Source organism: Cololabis saira, chromosome 6 (assembly GCF_033807715.1).
Source record: "Cololabis saira isolate AMF1-May2022 chromosome 6, fColSai1.1, whole genome shotgun sequence".
NCBI classification, from domain to species: domain Eukaryota; kingdom Metazoa; phylum Chordata; class Actinopteri; order Beloniformes; family Belonidae; genus Cololabis; species Cololabis saira.
In genome coordinates, this window is record NC_084592.1 from 44,301,366 (window position 1) to 44,321,613 (window position 20,248).

Sequence of the window (20,248 nt, forward strand, 5' to 3'; positions counted from 1 at the left end):
GGGAGCTGCACTCATGCTGGAGAGATGTCACAGCCCTCTCCAGGCTAACAGCTGATGACCGTGCTCTGACGGCGATGGAGGACGCTGCAGTGGCTGGTCTCCACCACATGCCCCCCATCGAGCCCTCCATTGCAGCACTGATAGTGGCTCCTGATGAGGCTCTGAAGCCAGATCCCAAGTGTAGGGTTACTGATGGGCATATTTGTAGGGCTTATGAAACAGCGGCGCGCATCGGCCGGCTGGGGAACACCCTTTCTCATCTGCTACTGGCCCTCTCCACCTCCCTGCAGGATGCACAGGTGGATGATTCCACACGGGACTTGTGTGATGTGTCCCTACAGGCTTTTGCCTCCCAGACGAGGGAACTGGGGCGGCTGATGTCCACCCTGGTGCACACACGCCGTCATGTCTGGCTGGCGCAGTCACCCCTGACAGAGACTGCTCGTAGGGTTCTTCGTCAGGCACCGGCAGAACCGGGGGAGCTGTTTGGGGCAACTGCCCTGGAAGCTCTGAACCGCACCGCCCTGGCCGATGAGACCAGGCAGCGACTGGTGCACCTTCACAGGAGGGCGCCCGCTTCCAGTACACCGAGGGGCCCTTCGTCCGCCCCTGGACGTCGCCCCCAGCCACCTGCCCGCAGGAGCCAGCGCAGCTCCCAACGGCCCGTTGGACAGCCTGCCGGGGGGTTTCGCCCCCCTGTGCGCGGACCGCCCCAGCAGCGTCGGGGTGTTGGCCTCGACCATCGCCCCCCCGGCACGTCCAGAGGCCGGGGGAGACGGCGCTAGGGCCACGGGGCCGGTCGTCGGCTGCTTTTCCCGGCAGCAGCTCAGTCACTGGGCTGCCTGCTCGTCGGACCCCTGGGTAATTTCCACCTTAACCCACGGGTACGTACTGCAGTTCCGACACCGGCCCCCTACCTCCGGCCGGGTCAAGATGACCGTCATCAGAGACCCGGCGAACATTCTGGCTCTGACTCAGGAGTTGTCCGTCCTGCTGGCCAAGGGCGCCATTGTGCCGGTAGACCCCCTGCTGCAGCCCCAGGGGTTCTACTCAACCTACTTTCTCGTCAGCAAGAAAGACGGCGGCCTTCGTCCCATCTTGGACCTGAGAGGCCTCAACGGGTACATGAAGGCCCTGCCCTTCCGGATGCTGACCACAGCAGATGTTCTGCGTGCGGTCGGTCAGGGGGAGTGGTTTACGACGGTAGATCTACAGGACGCTTACTTTCACGTGCCGATTGCGGCACAGCACCAGCGGTTCCTGAGGTTCGCCTATCAGGACCGCCATTACCAGTTCAGGGTGCTCCCGTTCGGGCTCTCCCTGTCCCCAAGAGTTTTCACCAGGTGCGTGGCGGCAGCCCTCGCTCCCCTGCAGGCACAGGGTATGAAGGTTCTGCCGTACCTGGACGACTGGCTGATATGCGCGCCGTCCCGAGAACAAGTGGTGGCAGACACGGCCCTCCTTTTGTCGCATGTGGCCAAACTAGGGCTCACAGTGAACAGAGGGAAGAGCTGTCTGGCTCCCTCCCAGCGAGTCGCCTACTTAGGATTGGTACTCGACTCGGTGACCATGAGGGCCTGTCTCTCACCGCGGCGTGTGAGCGACATCCTGCGGCTCCTCCCCCGATTCAGGAGGGGCAGACGGCTGCCTTACCTCCAGTTCCTGCAGCTTTTGGGCAGATTGACAGCCGCCTCGGCTGTTGTGCCTTTGGGCCTGCTGAGGCTACGCCCCCTGCAGATGTGGCTGAACAGCCTTCGCCTGGATGCCGAAAGGCACAGGCACAGGCTAGTCAGGGTGTCGCGGGTGTGTGTCCATGCCCTGGCACCCTGGAAAGACGGGGCATTCCTGCTGGGGGGTGTGCCCTTGGGCACTATCACCTCCTTCCGGGAGACTGTCACCGCAGATGCCTCCCTCTCGGGGTGGGGTGCTGTTTGGCGCGGCAGGCCTGCCCAAGGGCAGTGGTCTGCGCGGGACCGCACACGCCACATCAATGTGCTGGAGCTCCGTGCTGTACACCGAGCACTCGAGCACTTTTTACCTCACCTATGGGGGAGGCACGTACTGGTTCGGTCGGACAATGTGTCCACTGTCTCCCAGATCAACCACCAGGGGGGCACCGGGTCTGCACAGCTGCTGCAGGTGTCCCGGGGCCTTCTGACGTGGGCCGCTCCTCGCCTCCTCAGCCTGCGGGCGATATACCTGCCAGGGGTCAGGAATCAGGTGGCAGACTTCCTGTCCCGACACAAGCCTCCCCCAGGAGAGTGGCGGCTTCATCCGGAGGTAGTGGGGATGATTTGGGTCCTCTTCGGCAGAGCGGTGGTGGACCTCTTCGCCTCGGGCGTCTCGGCTCACTGCCCCCTCTGGTTCTCCTGGACAGAGGAGACCAGTCCTCTGGGTCAGGATGCCCTAGGGCACGAGTGGCCCGACGGGCTCCTGTACGCGTTCCCCCCACTACCTTTAATCCTTCCGACGTTGCAGAGGGTCCTCCAGAGAGGTCACAGGCTCCTCTTGGTGGCCCCCTTCTGGCCGGGGAGACCGTGGTTCCCACTACTCCGGAGGCTCTGCTGCGGCACGCCATGGCGCCTACCCGACCGGAGGGACCTTCTGTCCCAGCTGGGGGGTCGGATTTGGCATCCCGACCCCCGTCGCCTTCAACTCTGGGTCTGGCCACTGCAGGGCCCGACCCGTTAGTGTCAAGCTGTACTGAGCCCGTCAGGGCTACCATCTTGAACGCTCGTGTGCCCTCCACCCGCCTCCAGTATGAGTGCAAGTGGAGGAGATTCTCTGCCTGGTGTGCGGACAGGGCAGAGGACCCTATGCTTTGCCCTGTGGCCACGATCCTGGAGTTCCTTCAGTCCCTCCTGGATGATGGCCGTGCTCAGTCCACCTTACGGGTGTACGTGGCGGCCATTTCATCACGACATGCCCTGGTCGAGAATGCCACCGTGGGGTGCCACCGGCTGGTTTCTCTCTTTCTTAGGGGGGCTCTGAGGCTGCGCCCCCCGAGGACCCCAAGGGCCCCGGTGTGGGACCTGTCTATGGTACTAGGTGCCCTCTCTTCTCCACCTTTTGAGCCCTTGGCCCAGGTGGACCTGAAGTGTCTTTCTATGAAGACGGCTTTTCTCCTCGCTATGACGTCAGCAAAGCGAGTCAGTGAGTTACATGCCCTGTCAGTCAGCGGGTACTGCCTGAGGTGGAACCCGGATGGCTCAGGGGTTACGTTGTGGCCGAACGTGGCGTTCCTGCCCAAGGTCCTGCCACGCGATCATGCTAATCGGCCTATCCAGCTTGCCCGGTTCGACCCCGAGCCTGCGGAGGGTGGGCCGAGCCCTTTGTGCCCCGTACGGGCCCTTACTGCTTATGTTGCTGCCACCGCGCCTGTGCGACGGTCGGAGCAGCTTTTTATCTGTCATGGTGGCCCTAACAGGGGGCGCGCTATTTCTAGACAGCGCCTGTCCCACTGGGTGGTGGACACCATCGAGCACGCCTACAGGGCCAGTGGCCGCCCCTTACCAGTGGGGGTGAGGTGCCACTCGACCAGAAGCGTCGCAGCTTCTTGGGCTGCCCTGAAGGGGGTGCCTCTGGAGGACATCTGCGCAGCAGCTTCGTGGACGTCGCCGGACACGTTCTCCAGGTTTTACCGGATCAATGTCGCCACTCCCCAACCATTGGGCGTGGTTCTACTCCCGGGTCCTTCTGCCCCTGATCAGTGAGGTATGTGACCGGGATTCTATGTGACATTGTTGGTATTCGTCATCCAGTGCTTACAGCACCGCCTGGCGGTCAGTAGGGACGAAATAGAACGAAAGTTACGCCTGTAACTACGGTTCTATGAGTCCCGGATGACCGCCAGGCCTGCCGGTCACTCCGAATCCTCGTGCTCTCGCGAGAAGATTCTAGGAGCCGATCCCATGCTTGACCCCGGAAGATATACCCCTTCCGGGGGTCATGCAGGGGTCACGGGTGACGTGACATTGTTGGTATTGTACTCGACATGCGCATGCGCGAGGGGAGATATCCAGTGCTTACAGCACCGCCTGGCGGTCATCCGGGACTCATAGAACCGTAGTTACAGGCGTAACTTTCGTTTTAGATTGGGCGGAGTGATACGCCACAGTACGGCACTAGGTGCTGTGTTGATGTTCTAAAATCCTACACTGTTGAGGGACATTAAAGTACACTGGAACTCAGCAGAAGTTTCCCCGTGTTTATCCTACTCACCACCCCAAAAAGGTTTAATTTAATAAGGTAAGGCTTAACTCTACACCAGCCTTACATAAGTAAAAGTTTCGGGACCAAAACGGTACTAGTTTCTTCTGAGTGGAGTCAGATTTCTGTCCACGGGTCGAGACGCGGTCGGCACCAATACGCTGCGCGTTACTAGTCAACACAATAGATTAATATTAATAACCCAATATCGCGATACAGTTTGTCACCTCTACGACACGTATTGTGACGTTTTTGTATCGTGAAATTTCGTGGCACAATGTATTGTTACACCCCTAATGTCTTGTAAAAGTACATTATTTCCAATACGACAATAAATGAAAAGATTTCAGGCCCTCACTGACCTGCTTTGGTGTTTGTGATAATCTCTACCAGCAGAACTTCACAAGCTGTGGACTTTTCAGCAAGCACCACCTTCTGATCTGCCAGTAGGATATTCATTTCCGCTAGCTGCTCACTGGCTTCCTTCAGTTTCTCCAACCCTCCCTGTAAATGTTTGCACTGAGCTGGAACACAAGAGAATACTATTTGACATCCTCACAAATGTATTCATGTGCAAAAGTCATGCAGTACCAGGTCAAAGCAGAGACACTATATTTATAACGTGTTCCATCTTCTTACCAAGGATGTATTCATCCTTTTCCTCCAGGAGTTTAGAGTAGGTGTTAATAAAATCCAAGTAGTTCTTTGGGGTAACATAGTTACATCTTCTAAGTTTTTGGAGGAATAGTTTGCTGTAGTCACCCACAGAGCTATGGACCATACAGACATGATCTATAATCGCTGCAGAGTGTGAATCAGGAATCATTGGACTTTCACCTGTAAAATGACAAAAATGTCAGTTTAAGGAAAATCTGATCACAACAACATTTATTGGTATTTAAATATATGTGTACCATTTTTCCCTGAAATCATTCATAGAAAATTCAAGAAAAAAAGAATATCTGTAATAACCAGTACTGGAGTTGAGGGGGGATGAGGGGGGATGGCATCCCCCCCTGAAATAAAAATGGTCCAAATCATCCCCCCTGTAAAACTGCCATCCCTCCTTTCCATCCCTTATGTCATTTCATCAATGAATGTGGTTTTACTGCTATTTCAACATTTAGAGTCATCACCAGAAAAATACCAGAAAAATAACTTATTTGACAATTTTCACATGTTTCATTTTCACTTTAAATAAGTAGGAAAATCTGCCAGTGGGACAAGATTTATGTTCTTATTATAAGCAAAAAAAATCTTGTTCTACTGGCACATTTTTTTTTTCTACTTATTTCAAGTGAAAATCTACTTGAAACAGGTGAAAATTGTTGTTTTTTCCAGTGATGAGTCTTGTTTTAAGTGTAATGAGATTTTTTTTACTAAAACAAGACATTTTAACTAGAAATAAGACAGATATTCTTGTTAAGATTGTGAGTTTTTGCAGTGATCCATGTTACTTATCCTGTGAAGGACAGGGTCATATTGATAAGTTCAGAAAAGTGTTTTTTATTGTTGTGTTTTGATGTATTTGATGTAAGCCCAGTGGATATTTAAAGCTTACAGAAGGCTGCATTTAACTGCTGCTATGTCATTCCTGCAGTATTTCTGCAGGTGTTTTGGTCACTGCTATTATTTGTAATATATTATATTATTTGTAATCAGCACAAATTATCTGTCCCCATATGATTAAATCCACCATCCCCCCTGATTTTTTTTTTTACAACTCGAGTTCTGGTAATAACGCACCAAGGAAACACTTTGCCACTGCACGCAACGCCTGTGGTGGCCATGGGAGGAACCAGTCAATCACTGTGTTGTTCATTAATCCTGAGACAAAAGCGCATGCAATTAGTACAATAGAATCAGCAATGATATTTTACCAAGTGAAGCTTGAACACGTGTATATACTTTTTACCTGGGAAGTTTCTGCAACGTGTCCTCAGGGTGTCTCCCAGTGGAGACATGCATAAAACAATGTGTAGATTGCTGACACTTTTTTTGACAAAGTACTGCCAAATACTCTCTTTGGAAGGATCTGCTCCCATTTTAAGAGCCTCATCACGAAGCTGGTTGAGAACTAACTCCTTCTCATCTTCAGGAAACAATGCAGGAACTATGCCTAAAAAGGAGCACAGATGATTAGAGAACTACAACTCTAGATTTTTGGAAAGATAATCACATATAAACCAGATCAATATCCAACCTGAGGTGAGCATGTCGTTAATGAGCTCCAGGAAGCCTTCGTCAGCAACATGAGCATCAGTAAAAAGGAACACTGTCTTTTTATTTTCAATCCCAAGCCTCACGTACAGTGTTTTTAGATCTTCTCTGAGGCTCAGCTCATTGTATCCTCTGCTCAAAGTTATCTCAAACACCTAGGCAAATTCAAGTTGATTATATTACCAGATGACAGAAAATGCATTTGCAAAGATACTTTAATGCTTCTAAACCTCTCTGAATTTAAAGCAGCACAATGTAACTTTCAGCTTTTGTTGAATTTGGTGGCTCCTTTGGACAAAAGCGGTAGTGCTTTACGAGAAAGAACACTACATTTCCCATGAGCACCAGCGCGTACTGCCGGAAAGATCCTGTCCCCGTCGCGTGCATTTGTTTTGATAGTAAATGAAGACGGGACGGACTTTCAAAACTACTTTCCTGTTTCACCAAGTGAACAGACGGAACGCAAAAAAAAGAGATGTTAAACTGCTGGAAAGGAACTGGAATTTACCGGGACACCTTAAACAAGGAAGCCAGGGAGCGGTATATGGAGAAAATAATGATTATTAACGGGTTGGGTCCATATGAAATCCCTATCAAAGAGTGGAGCTCCGATGAGGATTTACTGCCGCAGTTCTGCAGAACCAACATCTTAGGCTACCTTGTTTAGGAGTGTTTGGCAGCTGCTTTGGTAAATGTTTGACTCGCCATGTGTTTCAATAAATTAGTATAATAGTACAACATACAGTACATGTTTTGTATTACTCTTACTTTTTTCTTTTTTGACCGCTATATTATGCGGAAGAGGCTCCGAGGCGTGAGCAATATTTTTGTTTTCCTCGTGAGATTATTTTTTTCCTCTGCAGCTACAAATAGAGTTAATATTTTTTCCTCAACAAACTAGTTTTATCTGCAGATTGGGGTTAATCGCACCGCAGAGAGCTGGCCAGCAACTGCGTTTAGCTGGAGAAGTGGGGAATAAAACCTGTGTGAATGATCCGACCCCGGTCTGTGTGAGTTTGTTTGGTTTACTGTGAAAGTTTATGTTTGGTCGTTACAGCCGCGATCCATACCGTACTTGGTAGTATGTGGAAGTGGGAAATGTCAAACTTTAAAGTGTGGCTGTTGAACTGTACACCTGCATAGTTTATTGCTTTTATACTGCAATTGGTGTCAAGTACGGTCTAAAACAGCTTTTTAAACAGAAATGTGTCACTAATATCAGTTTTTTCCACTGCCAATCACGTGAATATGGTGTATATACAGTGTTGAATCAAACTTCTACTGATAACTTCTGCAACCTATGTTTCCTGAAGGCAACATGACTGAGGAAGTTCCCCCGCCTTCTCTGTTTTGCTGTCACTCATGATGCCACGCCCCTATCAGTTGATGCCACGCCCCCCACGCCACATCGGGGCCAAAAGTCTGAACCTGAATAAAAAATTTGAAACTGAAAAAAAAAGAAGTGAAACTGAAAAAGAAAGACGTGAAACTGAAAAAAAAAGATTTGAAACTGAAAAAAAGATTTGAAACTGAAATAAAAAGATTTGAAACTGAAATAAAAAGATTTGAAACTGAAAAAAAGATCTGATACTGAAAAAAATAAAATTGAAACTGTAAAAAAGAATTTTCAGGTTCAAATTTTATTTTCAAATTAGCAAAACTTTTGGCCTTGATTTGGCTCCATAGAAGTGACGTATGCCGTAAAGCAGTCAAAGCCATAAAAATGTGTAGTTTTTTAGTGTGGCAGGGTTCCTACCATGCTCCTCAAAGTTACATAGTGCCAGTGAAGGTGATACAGACCCCTCAGACCATGACAGAGGTTCATTAAACCTGTTGGAAGTTGATGTTCCATCACAATGACTCTGGAAATATTAGATTATGGTGGAAAAGTTACATAGTGCTGCTTTAAGTTGAATTTAATCTTACTAAAATAACTTTATTGTTGGAAGACAGCTGGTTTCTTTTTGGAATGCACTTTCATATAAAGGTTAACACTGTAAATTAATTCAGTTCACTAATACTTATTTGTAATTTTGCTACATTCAACATTTAAAAATGTCAGTGAAATCATGTTGAAGGACAGACAAAAGTCAGTGTTTTACAACCTCACAGCCGGCACTGAATGCAGCAAGCTTGGTGAGAGACTGTTTGCCAGAGCCCGACACTCCGACCAGCAGCGCATGGGCGCGATCGATCCGGATGATGCGGTGAACCCGGGTCAGATGCTCCAGAGCATTATCAAACAGAACTAGATTCATCCTCGTCTTGCTCTCATTGTACTCCTCCAGAATTTCCTGCAGAATTGGAAAATAAACCCCCACAATTAGGAATGGGCGATATTTTACCATTCACGATAAACCGTCAAAAAAATTCCCCACGGTAAGAATTTATCATCTCACGGTAAAAACGAGAAAGAAAGAAAGAAAGAAAGAAAGAAAGAAAGAAAGAAAGAAAGAAAGAAAGAAAGAAAGAAAGAAAGAAATGAGCCTGAAAGAAAGAAAGAAAGAAAGAAAGAAAGAAATGAGCCTGAAAGAAAGAAAGAAAGAAGAAAGAAATGAGCATGAAAGAAAGAAAGAAAGAAATGAGCCTGAAAGAAAGAAAGAAAGAAAGAAAGAAAGAAAGAAAGAAAGAAAGAAAGAAAGAAAGAAAGGAGCATGAAAGAAAGAAAGAAAGAAATGAGCCTGAAAGAAAGAAAGAAAGAAAGAAGAAAGAAATGAGCCTGAAAGAAAGAAAGAAAGAAAGAAAGAAAGAAAGAAAGAAAGAAAGAAAGAAAGAAAGAAAGAAAGAAAGAAAGAAAGAAAGAAATGAGCCTGAAAGAAAGAAAGAAATGAGTCTGAAAGAAAGAAAGAAGAAAGAAATGAGCCTGAAAGAAAGAAATATTCCAGTTGATGACACTTTTTGTATTGGTATTTTTTTTATCGTTATTGGGTTAAATGCCAGAAATTATCGTGATACATTTTTTAGTCCATACCGCCCATCCCTAACCACAATGTAACAAATATTAAAAAAAAAAAAACAAAAAAAAAAAACTGTCAAAACTGTTCATAACACTGACAACAAATTACCTGAAATATGGCTTTTGACACGTCGTAGTCGTGGATGTCCTCGTAAACCCTCGGTTCAGATTCATCACGGGCTGTCCTGGCATCCCCAAAAAGAATTGGGTCCCTCATTACGGCCTCCATGTCTGATTTGAAATGCTCTTCAACCAGGTTCTTTATTAGACTTTGGACCTGATAGCAAAACAATACATTCAGATGCATTTTTAAAAAAAATGCTAGACTTAAGCTGGGCATACACTGTGCGATATTTTAAATGGTTTGATTCAGCCCCATCTCAAACTGCACGACTAGATCGCTGAGTTCAAAAGTTCACAGCCCACGATTTATGTTCTCACACTGTACGACCCGATGCTCGGATGCTCCGTCTGCTCAAACTATACGATCATAATCCTCCCGTCGGACCTCTGTTACTGGAACTGGAGGCCGGCTTTGGGGCAGGGGTGGGCTGTGTCCACCCAAACGTGCGTCCTGCCCACCCGATCAAAGTTATGGGGATGCTTTATTTTTTTATAATTTTATTTTTTTATATATATATATTTAAAAAATCCCCAAATATTTGTACCGTTTCTGATTGGGTGGGCACTGCGCATCATTTTTAGACACAACAATGAACGTATACCGCAAAAGTTGTGTCTCGGCGGAGGAACCCGGCGTCCAAGCAAAATGAACACAACAGAGAAGAGAAGTGTTCAGAACAGCACACAGAGCACACACTGAAGGCTGATTTATGGTTCCGCGTTACACCAACACAGGCCTACGGCGTAGGTTACGCAGCGACGCGCCCCGTACGGAGCGGGTCGCCGCGTACCCTACGCCGTATGCGTATGGTTGGGCAGACGTGGGAAATGCGGTCTTTTTTTCTACTATTAAAATATGATTTGTAATGTGAATTTGCAACACTTTAAACTACAAATAATAGTTTTTGACGTGACATCAGAGATTGCGCATGCTCTCTGTGAAAGGATGAGGCAAATCGGGTCGTAGCACGACCAGGATTTCAAACACGTTTGATTTTCTTGTGAGCTCACGATTTGTGATCGGGAGCTCGTCGTGAGGTGTTCATCTCTCGTCGTGAGGTGTTACTCTCTCGTCGTGAGGTGTTAATCTTTCGTCGTTACCCCACGTTTACTGCACGAGGCACGAGCAACGATTGGGTCGAAATCCGGCCCGATCCGAAAAATAGTCGCACGACTGGAAAATCGGCTCAAAACGAGCCGATAATCGCACAGTGTCTGCCCGGTTTTAGAAAAAATGACAGAGAATTGATTCTATCAAGGTATATTACCAAAGCTTTGTCCTCTTCATTAATAAGTCTGTCATGGAAGATTCTCAGGCACTCGTTTCTCCAGACACGCACAAATTGGGTAACAGTTGTAAATCTTTAATAGAAGAAAATTGGGGAGAAACAATGACATTTTTAAAGAAAGATGTGCGGTAATCTGTCAGTACAGTGAATTCAATAGATCCAACCTTTCTGGTGTAGTAAGGGTCAGTCCATTGTACACTCTTGACAGGTCCCTCAGGTTAAAGGCATAATGAAACTTGGAGGGAGTGGGTGGTAGATCTTTGATGATGGTGTTATAAAGTTCCAGTGTGCAGAAGGTGACTTTGTCACAAATGTTCCGTATGGCTTCCTCAAATGGCTAAAAAAATATTTCAACAAATTAATTAATGTGACATGCAAAGTTGAGATTTTGTGTAGGAAGCAGATACGTACTCTGGTGTGGCCTGTGATAATGGAGCCGTAGATGAGTTGCAGAGACTCCACTGCTGGGAAGGGAATGCTGAAAACACTGAAGTGCGAGATGAAGCGTGGATCCACTTCATTCCTACCCCCTCCAGCTTTTCCCATTGCAGCAATATAGCCAAGGTCATTAATGGTTTTGTAGTTCAGTTCCTTTCCTCTGTCATACATGCTTCCTCGATCCAACAGCAGCTTCAGAAGTGCAATAGGCTGTTGCGTGCCATAAGTATCCACCTGGAAAATGCATTGCAAACATTTTAAAACCAGAGGTGGGTAGTAACGAGTTACATTTACTCCGTTACATTTACTTGAGTAAGTTTTGGGAAATTTTGTACTTTTAGGAGTAGTTTTGAATCACTATACTTTTTACTTTTACTTGAGTAGATTTGTGAAGAAGAAACTGTTCCTCTTACTCCGCTACATTAGGCTACGTTGAGCTGTTACTTTTCTTTTATTCCTTTTATCCGCGTACGCGTCAATCTCATGACATCACTGAGTGATTCTTTGGGAAAAATGTTTTGTTTTTGCATGTTTTGTCACATTTACACAGACTCAAACACACACAGAGTTTCTATGAGTTCATGTTTGTTCTAGTTCTGCCTGGTTAAAAAAGAAAAGTACAAAGGCTTGAAATTTTGTGCTACTTGTGCTTAATTTTTTTATTCTGTTATTATCTTATTTATTTATTAAAGTACTTGAATTTACTTTAAGATTATTTTAATTTAAGCTATTTTTAATTAATTTTAATTAATTTTATTATTTTATTGATTTAATTTGCCTGAAGATGATTATTTTGTACTTTTGTCTGTTTGAATGGTTTTGTTAAAAAAATAAATCAGACGTTACTCAACAGTTACTCAGTACTTGAGTAGTTTTTTCACCAAGTACTTTTTTACTTTTACTCAAGTAATTTTTTGGATGACTACTTTTTACTTCTACTTGAGTCATATTATTCTGAAGTAACAGTACTTTTACTTGAGTACAATTTTTGGCTACTCTACCCAGCTCTGTTAAAACACACAAGCACTGTCACTCATGGAAAGGAAACTTGAGATGGGGTTAGGAGCACATACCCGTGGCATGTTCAAGTCATCTATAAAGACCAGCAGTTTCTTCCCTAAAGGAGGCCCGTAATTATCCTTGGTCCTTTTTTCCACATTAGCTTCCAGATTTCTCTGCAGGTCTAATGAAGTTGTTCTGGATGAAAAGTTGATGGTCAGCGTGATCTACAAAAAAAGAAGACGGTTAATCTCAGTAATCTGGAGGGAGACCATTAAACTCAAGTGACATAATAAAGAGGTGGGTAGAGTAGCCAAAACTTGTACTCAAGTAAAAGTACTGTTACTTCAGAATAATATGACTCAAGTACAAGTAAAAAGTAGTCATCCAAATAATTACTTGAGTAAAAGTAAAAAAGTACTTGGTGAAAAAACTACTCAAGTACTGAGTTACTGTTGAGTAACGTCTGATTTATTTTTTTAACACAACCATTCAAACAGACAAAAGTACAAAATAATCATCTTCAGGCAAATTAAATCAATAAAATAAATTAAAATTAATAAAAAATAAAAAATAGCTTAAATTAAAATAAGCTTAAAGTAAATTCAAGTACTTTAATAAATAATAAAATAAATAAAATAACAGAATAAAAAAATAAAGCACAAGTAGCACAAAATTTCAAGCCTTTGTACTTTTCTTTTTTAACCAGCAGAACTAGAACAAACATGAACTCATAGAAACTCTGTGTGTGTTTGAGTCTGTGTAAATGTGACAAAACAAGCAAAAACAAACATTTTTCCCAAAGAATCACCCAGTGATGTCATTAGATTGACGCGTACGTGGATAAAAGGGATAAAAGAAAAGTAACAGCTCCACATAGCCTAACGTAGCGGAGTAAGAGGAGCAGTTTCTTCTTCACAAATCTACTCAAGTAAAAGTTAAAAGTATAGTGATTCAAAAATACTCCTAAAAGTACAACATTTCCCAAAATTCACTCAAGTAAATGTAACGGAGTAAATGTAACTCGTTACTACCCACCTCTGCCGATGTGTGCTTAAATTTGAACTTACTCTTTTGTCTGAATTCAGATTCTTGAGGAAGTTATGAATGGTGGCTGTCTTGGAAGTGCCAGACTCTCCAACCTGCAGCATTGGTCTCTTTATCTTTACCATCTGTTCCAGGATCCAGCTGGCTCTTGTGGTGTCAACAGTTGGCACTAAAGCACAGGCAGAGCAAGAAGGAAACAAGAACACAAAAGTTATTTAGGCATGTACTTTCCCATAACTTGAGCTCACTGCATTGCTAACAGAAATAACCATTACTGTACCTAGGATATCAGCAAACTTCATTTCAGCGTTGTGAATGTATTTAGTAACCAATGAACTCCAGGGAAGCCACTTTTTCTGTATTCCATCAAAATGGAAATCATACAGAGTTGGGAAATATCCTGTATGGGGTGATTACATTTGGAGTTAATGACAGATGGCATTTAAAACCTATTTACACATATTACATCAGAGATCAGACTGGGATAAAGTCTTTGGTCACTCGACCCCACATTTTATACTATTACAGTGGGGCAAAAAAGTATTTAGTCAGACACCAGTTGTGCAAGTTCTCCCACTTAAAAATATAAGAGAGGCCTGTAATTTTCATCACAGGTTTATCTCAACTATACGACGGAGTATTAGGGCCAAACGAAGACAAAAAAAAATGGAAATTACGAAAATAAAGTTGTAGAATTAACAGAATAAAGTCATAATGTTGTGAGAATAAAGTCGTAATATATAATATAATATATAAATATAACTTCACAAGATATTCCTCATTTTAACACAGGGAGAAGATGCTCTTCCTGTTAAGAGTTCTCATAAATTACCACTTTATTCTTGTAATATTACGACTTTATTCACGTAATTTTACGACTTTATTCTCATTATATTATGACTTTATTCTCGTAATTTCAAATGTTTTTTTTGTCTTAGTTTGGCCCTAATACTCGTCGTATGACTATGATAGACAAAATAAAAAAAAAAAAAAAAAATCCTGGACATGTACTGACTTCAGCAGGGGAACGTCTGGCCCTGCAGGATCTGAGTCCCTGATCGTAGTGAGTTACTGATGGTTCCTTTGTTACTCTGGTCCCAGCTCTCTGCAGGTTCTTCACTAGGTCCCCGTGTGGTTCTGGGATCTTTACTCACCGTTCTGGTGATCATTTTTACCCCACGGGGTGAGATCTTGCATGGAGCCCCAGATGGAGGGAGATTATCAGGGGTCTTGTATGTCTTCCATTTTTTTATAATTGCTCCCACAGTTGATTTCTTCACACCAAGCTGCTTACCTACTGCAGATTCAGGCCACGTTTCCACATAGCCGGGTATTTACAAAAACGGATATTTTCCCCTCTACGTTTTGAAAAATATCCTCGTTTACACGAACCCGCATAAATCCGCTGTTAAGGTGCTATGAGCAGCCAAACCTGCAGGGGGCAGTGTAACGAGAAGCATAAAGTCATGCTAGACAATCGGAATACTGGAAAAAAACGTCAACAAATGACACGTGTGAAGCCTGAATAATATGGTTCCGCGTTAAATCGACGGGCGTAGCCTACGTACGATGCGCGTCGCCGCGTAACCTACGCCGTAGCTCTGCGTTGGTGTAACGTGGAACCATAAATCAGCCTGGACTGCCAGTTACTTCCAAGACGGAACGAGAGTCTTTGGTTTGGAGTGACAGAGAAGTGGAGTTACTTTTAAGTGTGACTTTAGAATATAAAACAGGTCAAATACAAGAAAATATTGACGGTGGCCAAACAAATTGTAACCACAGGTGTCACACATGACGCTGGTGACGTTTCTGTTGCATAATGTGACGTTCTGAAGCCTAAATGTCCGTTTCTCTCCGTTTACAAGCAAACGTGAAAACAGAGTTTTTGAAAATCTCCACTTTGGCCGGAGTTTTCAGAAATGATCGTTTTTGGTGACTTTGAGCTTTGTTTTCGTGTAAACGAACGGCCAAAACGCATGAAAACACCACTGTTTTTGCTCCGTGGGGCCTCAGTCTTCCCAGCCTGGTGCAGCTCTACAATTGTTTCTCACGTCCTTTGACAGCTCTTTGGTCTTGGCCATAGTGGAGTTTGGACTGTGACTGTTTGAGGTTGTGGACAGGTGTCTTTTATACTGATAACCAGTTAAAACAGGTGTCTTTAATACTGATAACCAGTTAAAACAGGTGTCTTTTATACTGATAACCAGTTAAAACAGGTGCCATTAATACAGGTAACGAGTGGAGGACAGAGGAGCCTCTTAAAGAAGAAGTTACAGGTCTGTGAAAGCCAGAAATCTTGCTTGTTTGTAAGTGACCAAATACTTATTTCACTGAGGAAGTTACGAATTAATTCAGTAAAAATCCTACAATGTGATTTCCCGGATTCCCCCCCATTCTGTCTCTCATAGTTGAAGTTACCTATGATTAAAATTACAGACCTCTCTCATCTTTTTAAGTGAGAGAACTTGCACAATTGGTGGCTGACTAAATACTTGTTTGCCCCACTGTATTTCATTTTATCTACTACGCAATCAGAAACAAAACCCTCATTCAAATTAAACCTAAAAGGTGATTTAAAAGTCGTAATCTTGACAAATTCCCGCTGTTTACCTGGGATCTCACCCGGACCAGCAAGGTTTTCCTCATCATGCACTGTGGGTAAGCAGGAAAGCCTTTTGATGAAATTGTCAAACTTGACCTTATCGCTTTCCACCAACGTAGCTCCGAGTGAGCAGTACAGAGATTCCAGGAAGTAGCACTCCAGGACATCAGCACTGCTGTTCTCTTCCTCAAGCAACGCATCCAATGTGAAGCACAACTGTGTGACCTTAACACAGGATCAAAACGTGTAGACGTTTATCTAATAATTTATGCTGAAATGCACAAAATCAAATAATGGAACATTTGTGAGATGGCTAAGGTCGACCTACCATATTCAGATCTGTTTGAAGGATAACAGTCTCCAGTTTCTGGCCCTGATTACCATCAACAATGCCATCTAGAATCATGTCAATGGAGCTGGGCACATATTTCTCAAACAGGTTGTTCAGCATCTCTTGTTCCTAGACCAAAAAAAAGAAGAAATAGTTCAATTCAATTAACATGACTTTACATACAGGACTGTCTCAGAAAATTTGAATTTTGTGATAAAGTTCTTTATTTTCTCTAATGCAATTAAAAAAACAAAAATGTCATACATTCTGGATTCATTACAAATCAACTGAAATATTTCAAGCCTTTTATTATTTTAATATTGCTGATTATGGCTTACAGTTTAAGATTAAGATTCCCAGTATATTCTAATTTTTTGAGATAGGATATTTGAGTTTTCTTAAACTGTAAGCCATGATCAGAAATATTAAAATAATAAAAGGCTTGCAATATTTCAGCTGATTTGTAATGAATACAGAATGTATGACATTTTTGTTTTTGTAATTGCATTACAGAAAATCACAATATTCTAATTTTCTGAGACAGTCCTGTATATTCAACTTTTGAAAAAATTGTCTTTTATTTGAAAGACACAAAATACAAAACAATGCTGTGCGTTTGCCCTATTGTTACAGTTTGTAATACTTTATAACTGTTTAAGTTTTAAAGAGAAAGCCAGGCCAACCATTTTCCACAAACTGAACTAAAAGTAAATGTCAGGTTTGCATTATGATCTTCAGTTTCATACAAGTACAAATATTTTGCCACAAACTGAATAGTTTCTCTCATGTATGATTTGACTTTTTTCTTTTCAAGAAATTTAACAACTAATATTAAATAAATAAATAAAGTAAATAAATACATACAATTTTACATAATAAAAAAGACTGATTCATGCTCACCTTATAAGTGTAAGAGGAGATTTATTTTTGTTAAGAAGATTATTTTGGTAATTCAGGGTTCATTATTTTATAAATATATTCTTTATATTCTGATGTAAATCAGGGACTATAATTACACTAGTCAGTTTATCTGTAGTGATTAGTCCTGTATATTCAACTTTTGGAGAGCATATCTTACCAATTTAAATTACATTCCAGTTCACTCTAATTCAGTAAAATCATGCATAATTGAATACACTTCAGTTCATAATCAAAATTCATTCCAATTCATTTCCATCTAAATTCCATATAATGAGAATGAACAAAAACAAAAAAAAAAAATATTAAAAATAATACCTTGTCAGGTCTGTTACTGGTCCATCTTAGCCAGTACGGGTTATACCGCAGGTTTTTGGGGTCAACAAAAACCATCCCACATCGGGACACGGTAGCAGGGGAAGCATATTGCAAGTCTCCAACCTGTGACAGGAAAGTTCTGTTACGAGATCTACTGAGAGGTTTGTCAAAAAGTGGAAGAGAAGATATTCACAATGGTCATTTCCAAACCTCAAACACCAGCGCGCAGTGATTCTGTAAACGGATCCGTTCCCCGTTGGCTAGTGTGAGGAGCCTATTGTCGTCCATCACTGAGTTCATATTCTCCACCCACAAGGCATCCACATCCCCATCAAACAGGATGTACCTGCGAGTGGAAACGTTTGTCTTTATGTTGTATTTTATAGCAATTCTTCTCAAATAGTGTTAGAGTAGGGCTGAGCGATATGGACCAAAAGTCATATCTCGATATTTTCTAGCTGAATGGCGATACTCGATATATATCGATATTTTTTCTGTGCCATAATTGGGGTTTCCCCTAAAGCATTATAGCATAGCATCTCTGTTAGCTTAATTTTTTCTGAGGCAAACCCTTAAAAAAACAGTCAGTTTTAATACAAAGCCTCGTGCCAAATGTCACACAGGTACATTTATTAACAGAGGTCTGCACAATATCAACATGTTTTTTGTTTTTTTTAATTATTTTTATTATATTATTATTAATTTATGTTATTTGTGAAAGGGGCAGATCAGATAAGATTCTTCTTCTTTCTGCTCCCTTTTCATTCATAAGTTAGGAACATTTGTATTTGTGTTTGTATTCAATTGTTTTGTTTTTTGAATGAAATAAAGAATAAAAAAATGAAATCAAAATGTATAAAACAAATGAAATAAAAATTAATTGCCTGCATATATAGAATAAAAATGCTTCTTGAATAAAATAAAACAAATATCCCTTTCCTGCATAACACTTAAATTAAAATACACTGTGCAAATACAATGTAGACAGTTAACAGACAGACTTTTCCACTGAGGTTGACAGTTGAGGTTGACAGGTTGACAGAGTTGACATTTGTGCAAATTTCAAATAAAACATTCAAGTCAATTTGTCACAAAATAAGCTATATCAAAATCATAAAAAAAAAAAAAAAAAAAAAAAAATTAAATCAATATAAACGATATTGTCTCGTACCATATCGCGTTTGAAAATATATCGATATATATTAAAATCTCGATATATCGCCCAGCCCTATGTTAGAGGTCTACCATGTAGCTTCAGTATTTTCTTTTCTTTTTTACCTTCGCTCCTTTTTGTCAGTAGGTTTGTTGATTTCACGGAAGATGTTGGATAAAATCCCATCAGTCCAGTCTCTCGTGTCTGGGTCAAGAATTCCATAAAGTTCAATGACACTCGTGGCTTTAGGGTTCAGGGGATATAACTTGGTATGAAGTCCCAATCTGATGAGATAAGGAGTGAATGAATGTCATATCAGTCCTCACATAAGGTGAAGGGGATGAAAAAGGACGGATGAAAACTGACACTCACTTTGTCTGAACTTGGCATAATGTGCTGATCACAACTGATTTTCCTCCACCCGTTGGGCCGACGATCATCGTAGTGTGCCGGGTCATCATCGTCTCATACATCTGCACCACTTTATCCATCTACCAGAGACAGAATAAATAATAGCATCTTGACGCTCGTCTTTGCCAGTACAAGTTATTAGTAGGGGTGTAACGATGCACTAATCTCACGATACGATACACGATATTGAGGTCACGATAACGATACGATATTATAGCAGTATTTTTTAACAACCTTGAATGAGGAACATATGACTGGAAAAAATGGTCTTTTATTTGAAAGACACAAAATACAAAACAATGCTGTGAGTTTGCCCTATTGTTACAGTTTGTAATGCTTTATAACTGTTTAAGTTTTAAAGAGAAAGCCAGGCCAACCATTTTCCACAAAATGAACTAAAAGTAAATGTCAGGTTTGCATTATGATCTTCAGTTTCATACAATAAAAATATTTTGAGTTTCTCTCATGTATGACTTGACTTTTTTCTTTTCCAGAAATGTAACAACTAAAATTAAATAAATAAATAAAAGTAAATAAATACATACAATTTTACATCATAAAAAAGATTGATTCATGCTCACCTTATAAGTGTAAGAGGAGATTTATTTTTGTTAAGAAGGTTATTTTGGTAATTCAGGGTTCATTATTGTATAAATATATTCTTTATATTCTGATGTAAATCAGGGACTATAACGACACTAGTCAGTTTATCTGTAGTGATTAGTCTGTTTTAGATTGGGCGGAGTGATACGCCACAGTACGGCACTAGGTGCTGTGTTGATGTTCTAAAATCCTACACTGTTGAGGGACATTAAAGTACACTGGAACTCAGCAGAAGTTTCCCCGTGTTTATCCTACTCACGACCCGAAAAAGGTTTAATTTAATAAGGTAAGGCTCAACTCTACACCAGCCTTACATAAGTAAATATGGAGCTAGAACAGTCTCATAATTGACAAATGCACAGGACAAGTTTTACAAATGCACAGACCGATTTGCAAATACACACAACGTTTCAGACGTGCACAGGACAATTCACACGTGCGTAGGACAAGATACACAAATGTATTTTTGATGCACGCACAAATATAACCTGATTTACAAACGTTTTTTTGTCTGTGAGCTGCGCTGGATTTGCGTGTGACTTTTGAGACTCCCCTGACGTGACTCGATCCACAAATATGTTTTTTTTAACACAGAAGGATCTGCAACCAATCAGATGTCTCCCTTTGTTCC

The 20,248-nt window shown here is 42.3% G+C and overlaps 1 protein-coding gene across 1 annotated transcript in view; it reads right to left on the reverse strand.

Moving 5' to 3' along the window:
* dnah10 (dynein axonemal heavy chain 10) overlaps positions 1 to 20,248 on the reverse strand; it is a 92,442-nt gene that overhangs the window by 30,691 nt on the left and 41,503 nt on the right. Inside the window, 19 exon segments of the mRNA XM_061722965.1 lie at positions 4,572 to 4,733; positions 4,849 to 5,046; positions 5,956 to 6,036; positions 6,125 to 6,328; positions 6,413 to 6,584; positions 8,535 to 8,723; positions 9,495 to 9,662; positions 10,777 to 10,870; positions 10,962 to 11,134; positions 11,209 to 11,469; positions 12,309 to 12,461; positions 13,305 to 13,450; positions 13,562 to 13,681; positions 15,892 to 16,108; positions 16,212 to 16,343; positions 17,451 to 17,573; positions 17,661 to 17,796; positions 18,729 to 18,887; positions 18,976 to 19,094. Coding sequence (XP_061578949.1) covers positions 4,572 to 4,733; positions 4,849 to 5,046; positions 5,956 to 6,036; positions 6,125 to 6,328; positions 6,413 to 6,584; positions 8,535 to 8,723; positions 9,495 to 9,662; positions 10,777 to 10,870; positions 10,962 to 11,134; positions 11,209 to 11,469; positions 12,309 to 12,461; positions 13,305 to 13,450; positions 13,562 to 13,681; positions 15,892 to 16,108; positions 16,212 to 16,343; positions 17,451 to 17,573; positions 17,661 to 17,796; positions 18,729 to 18,887; positions 18,976 to 19,094 — 3,007 coding nt within the window.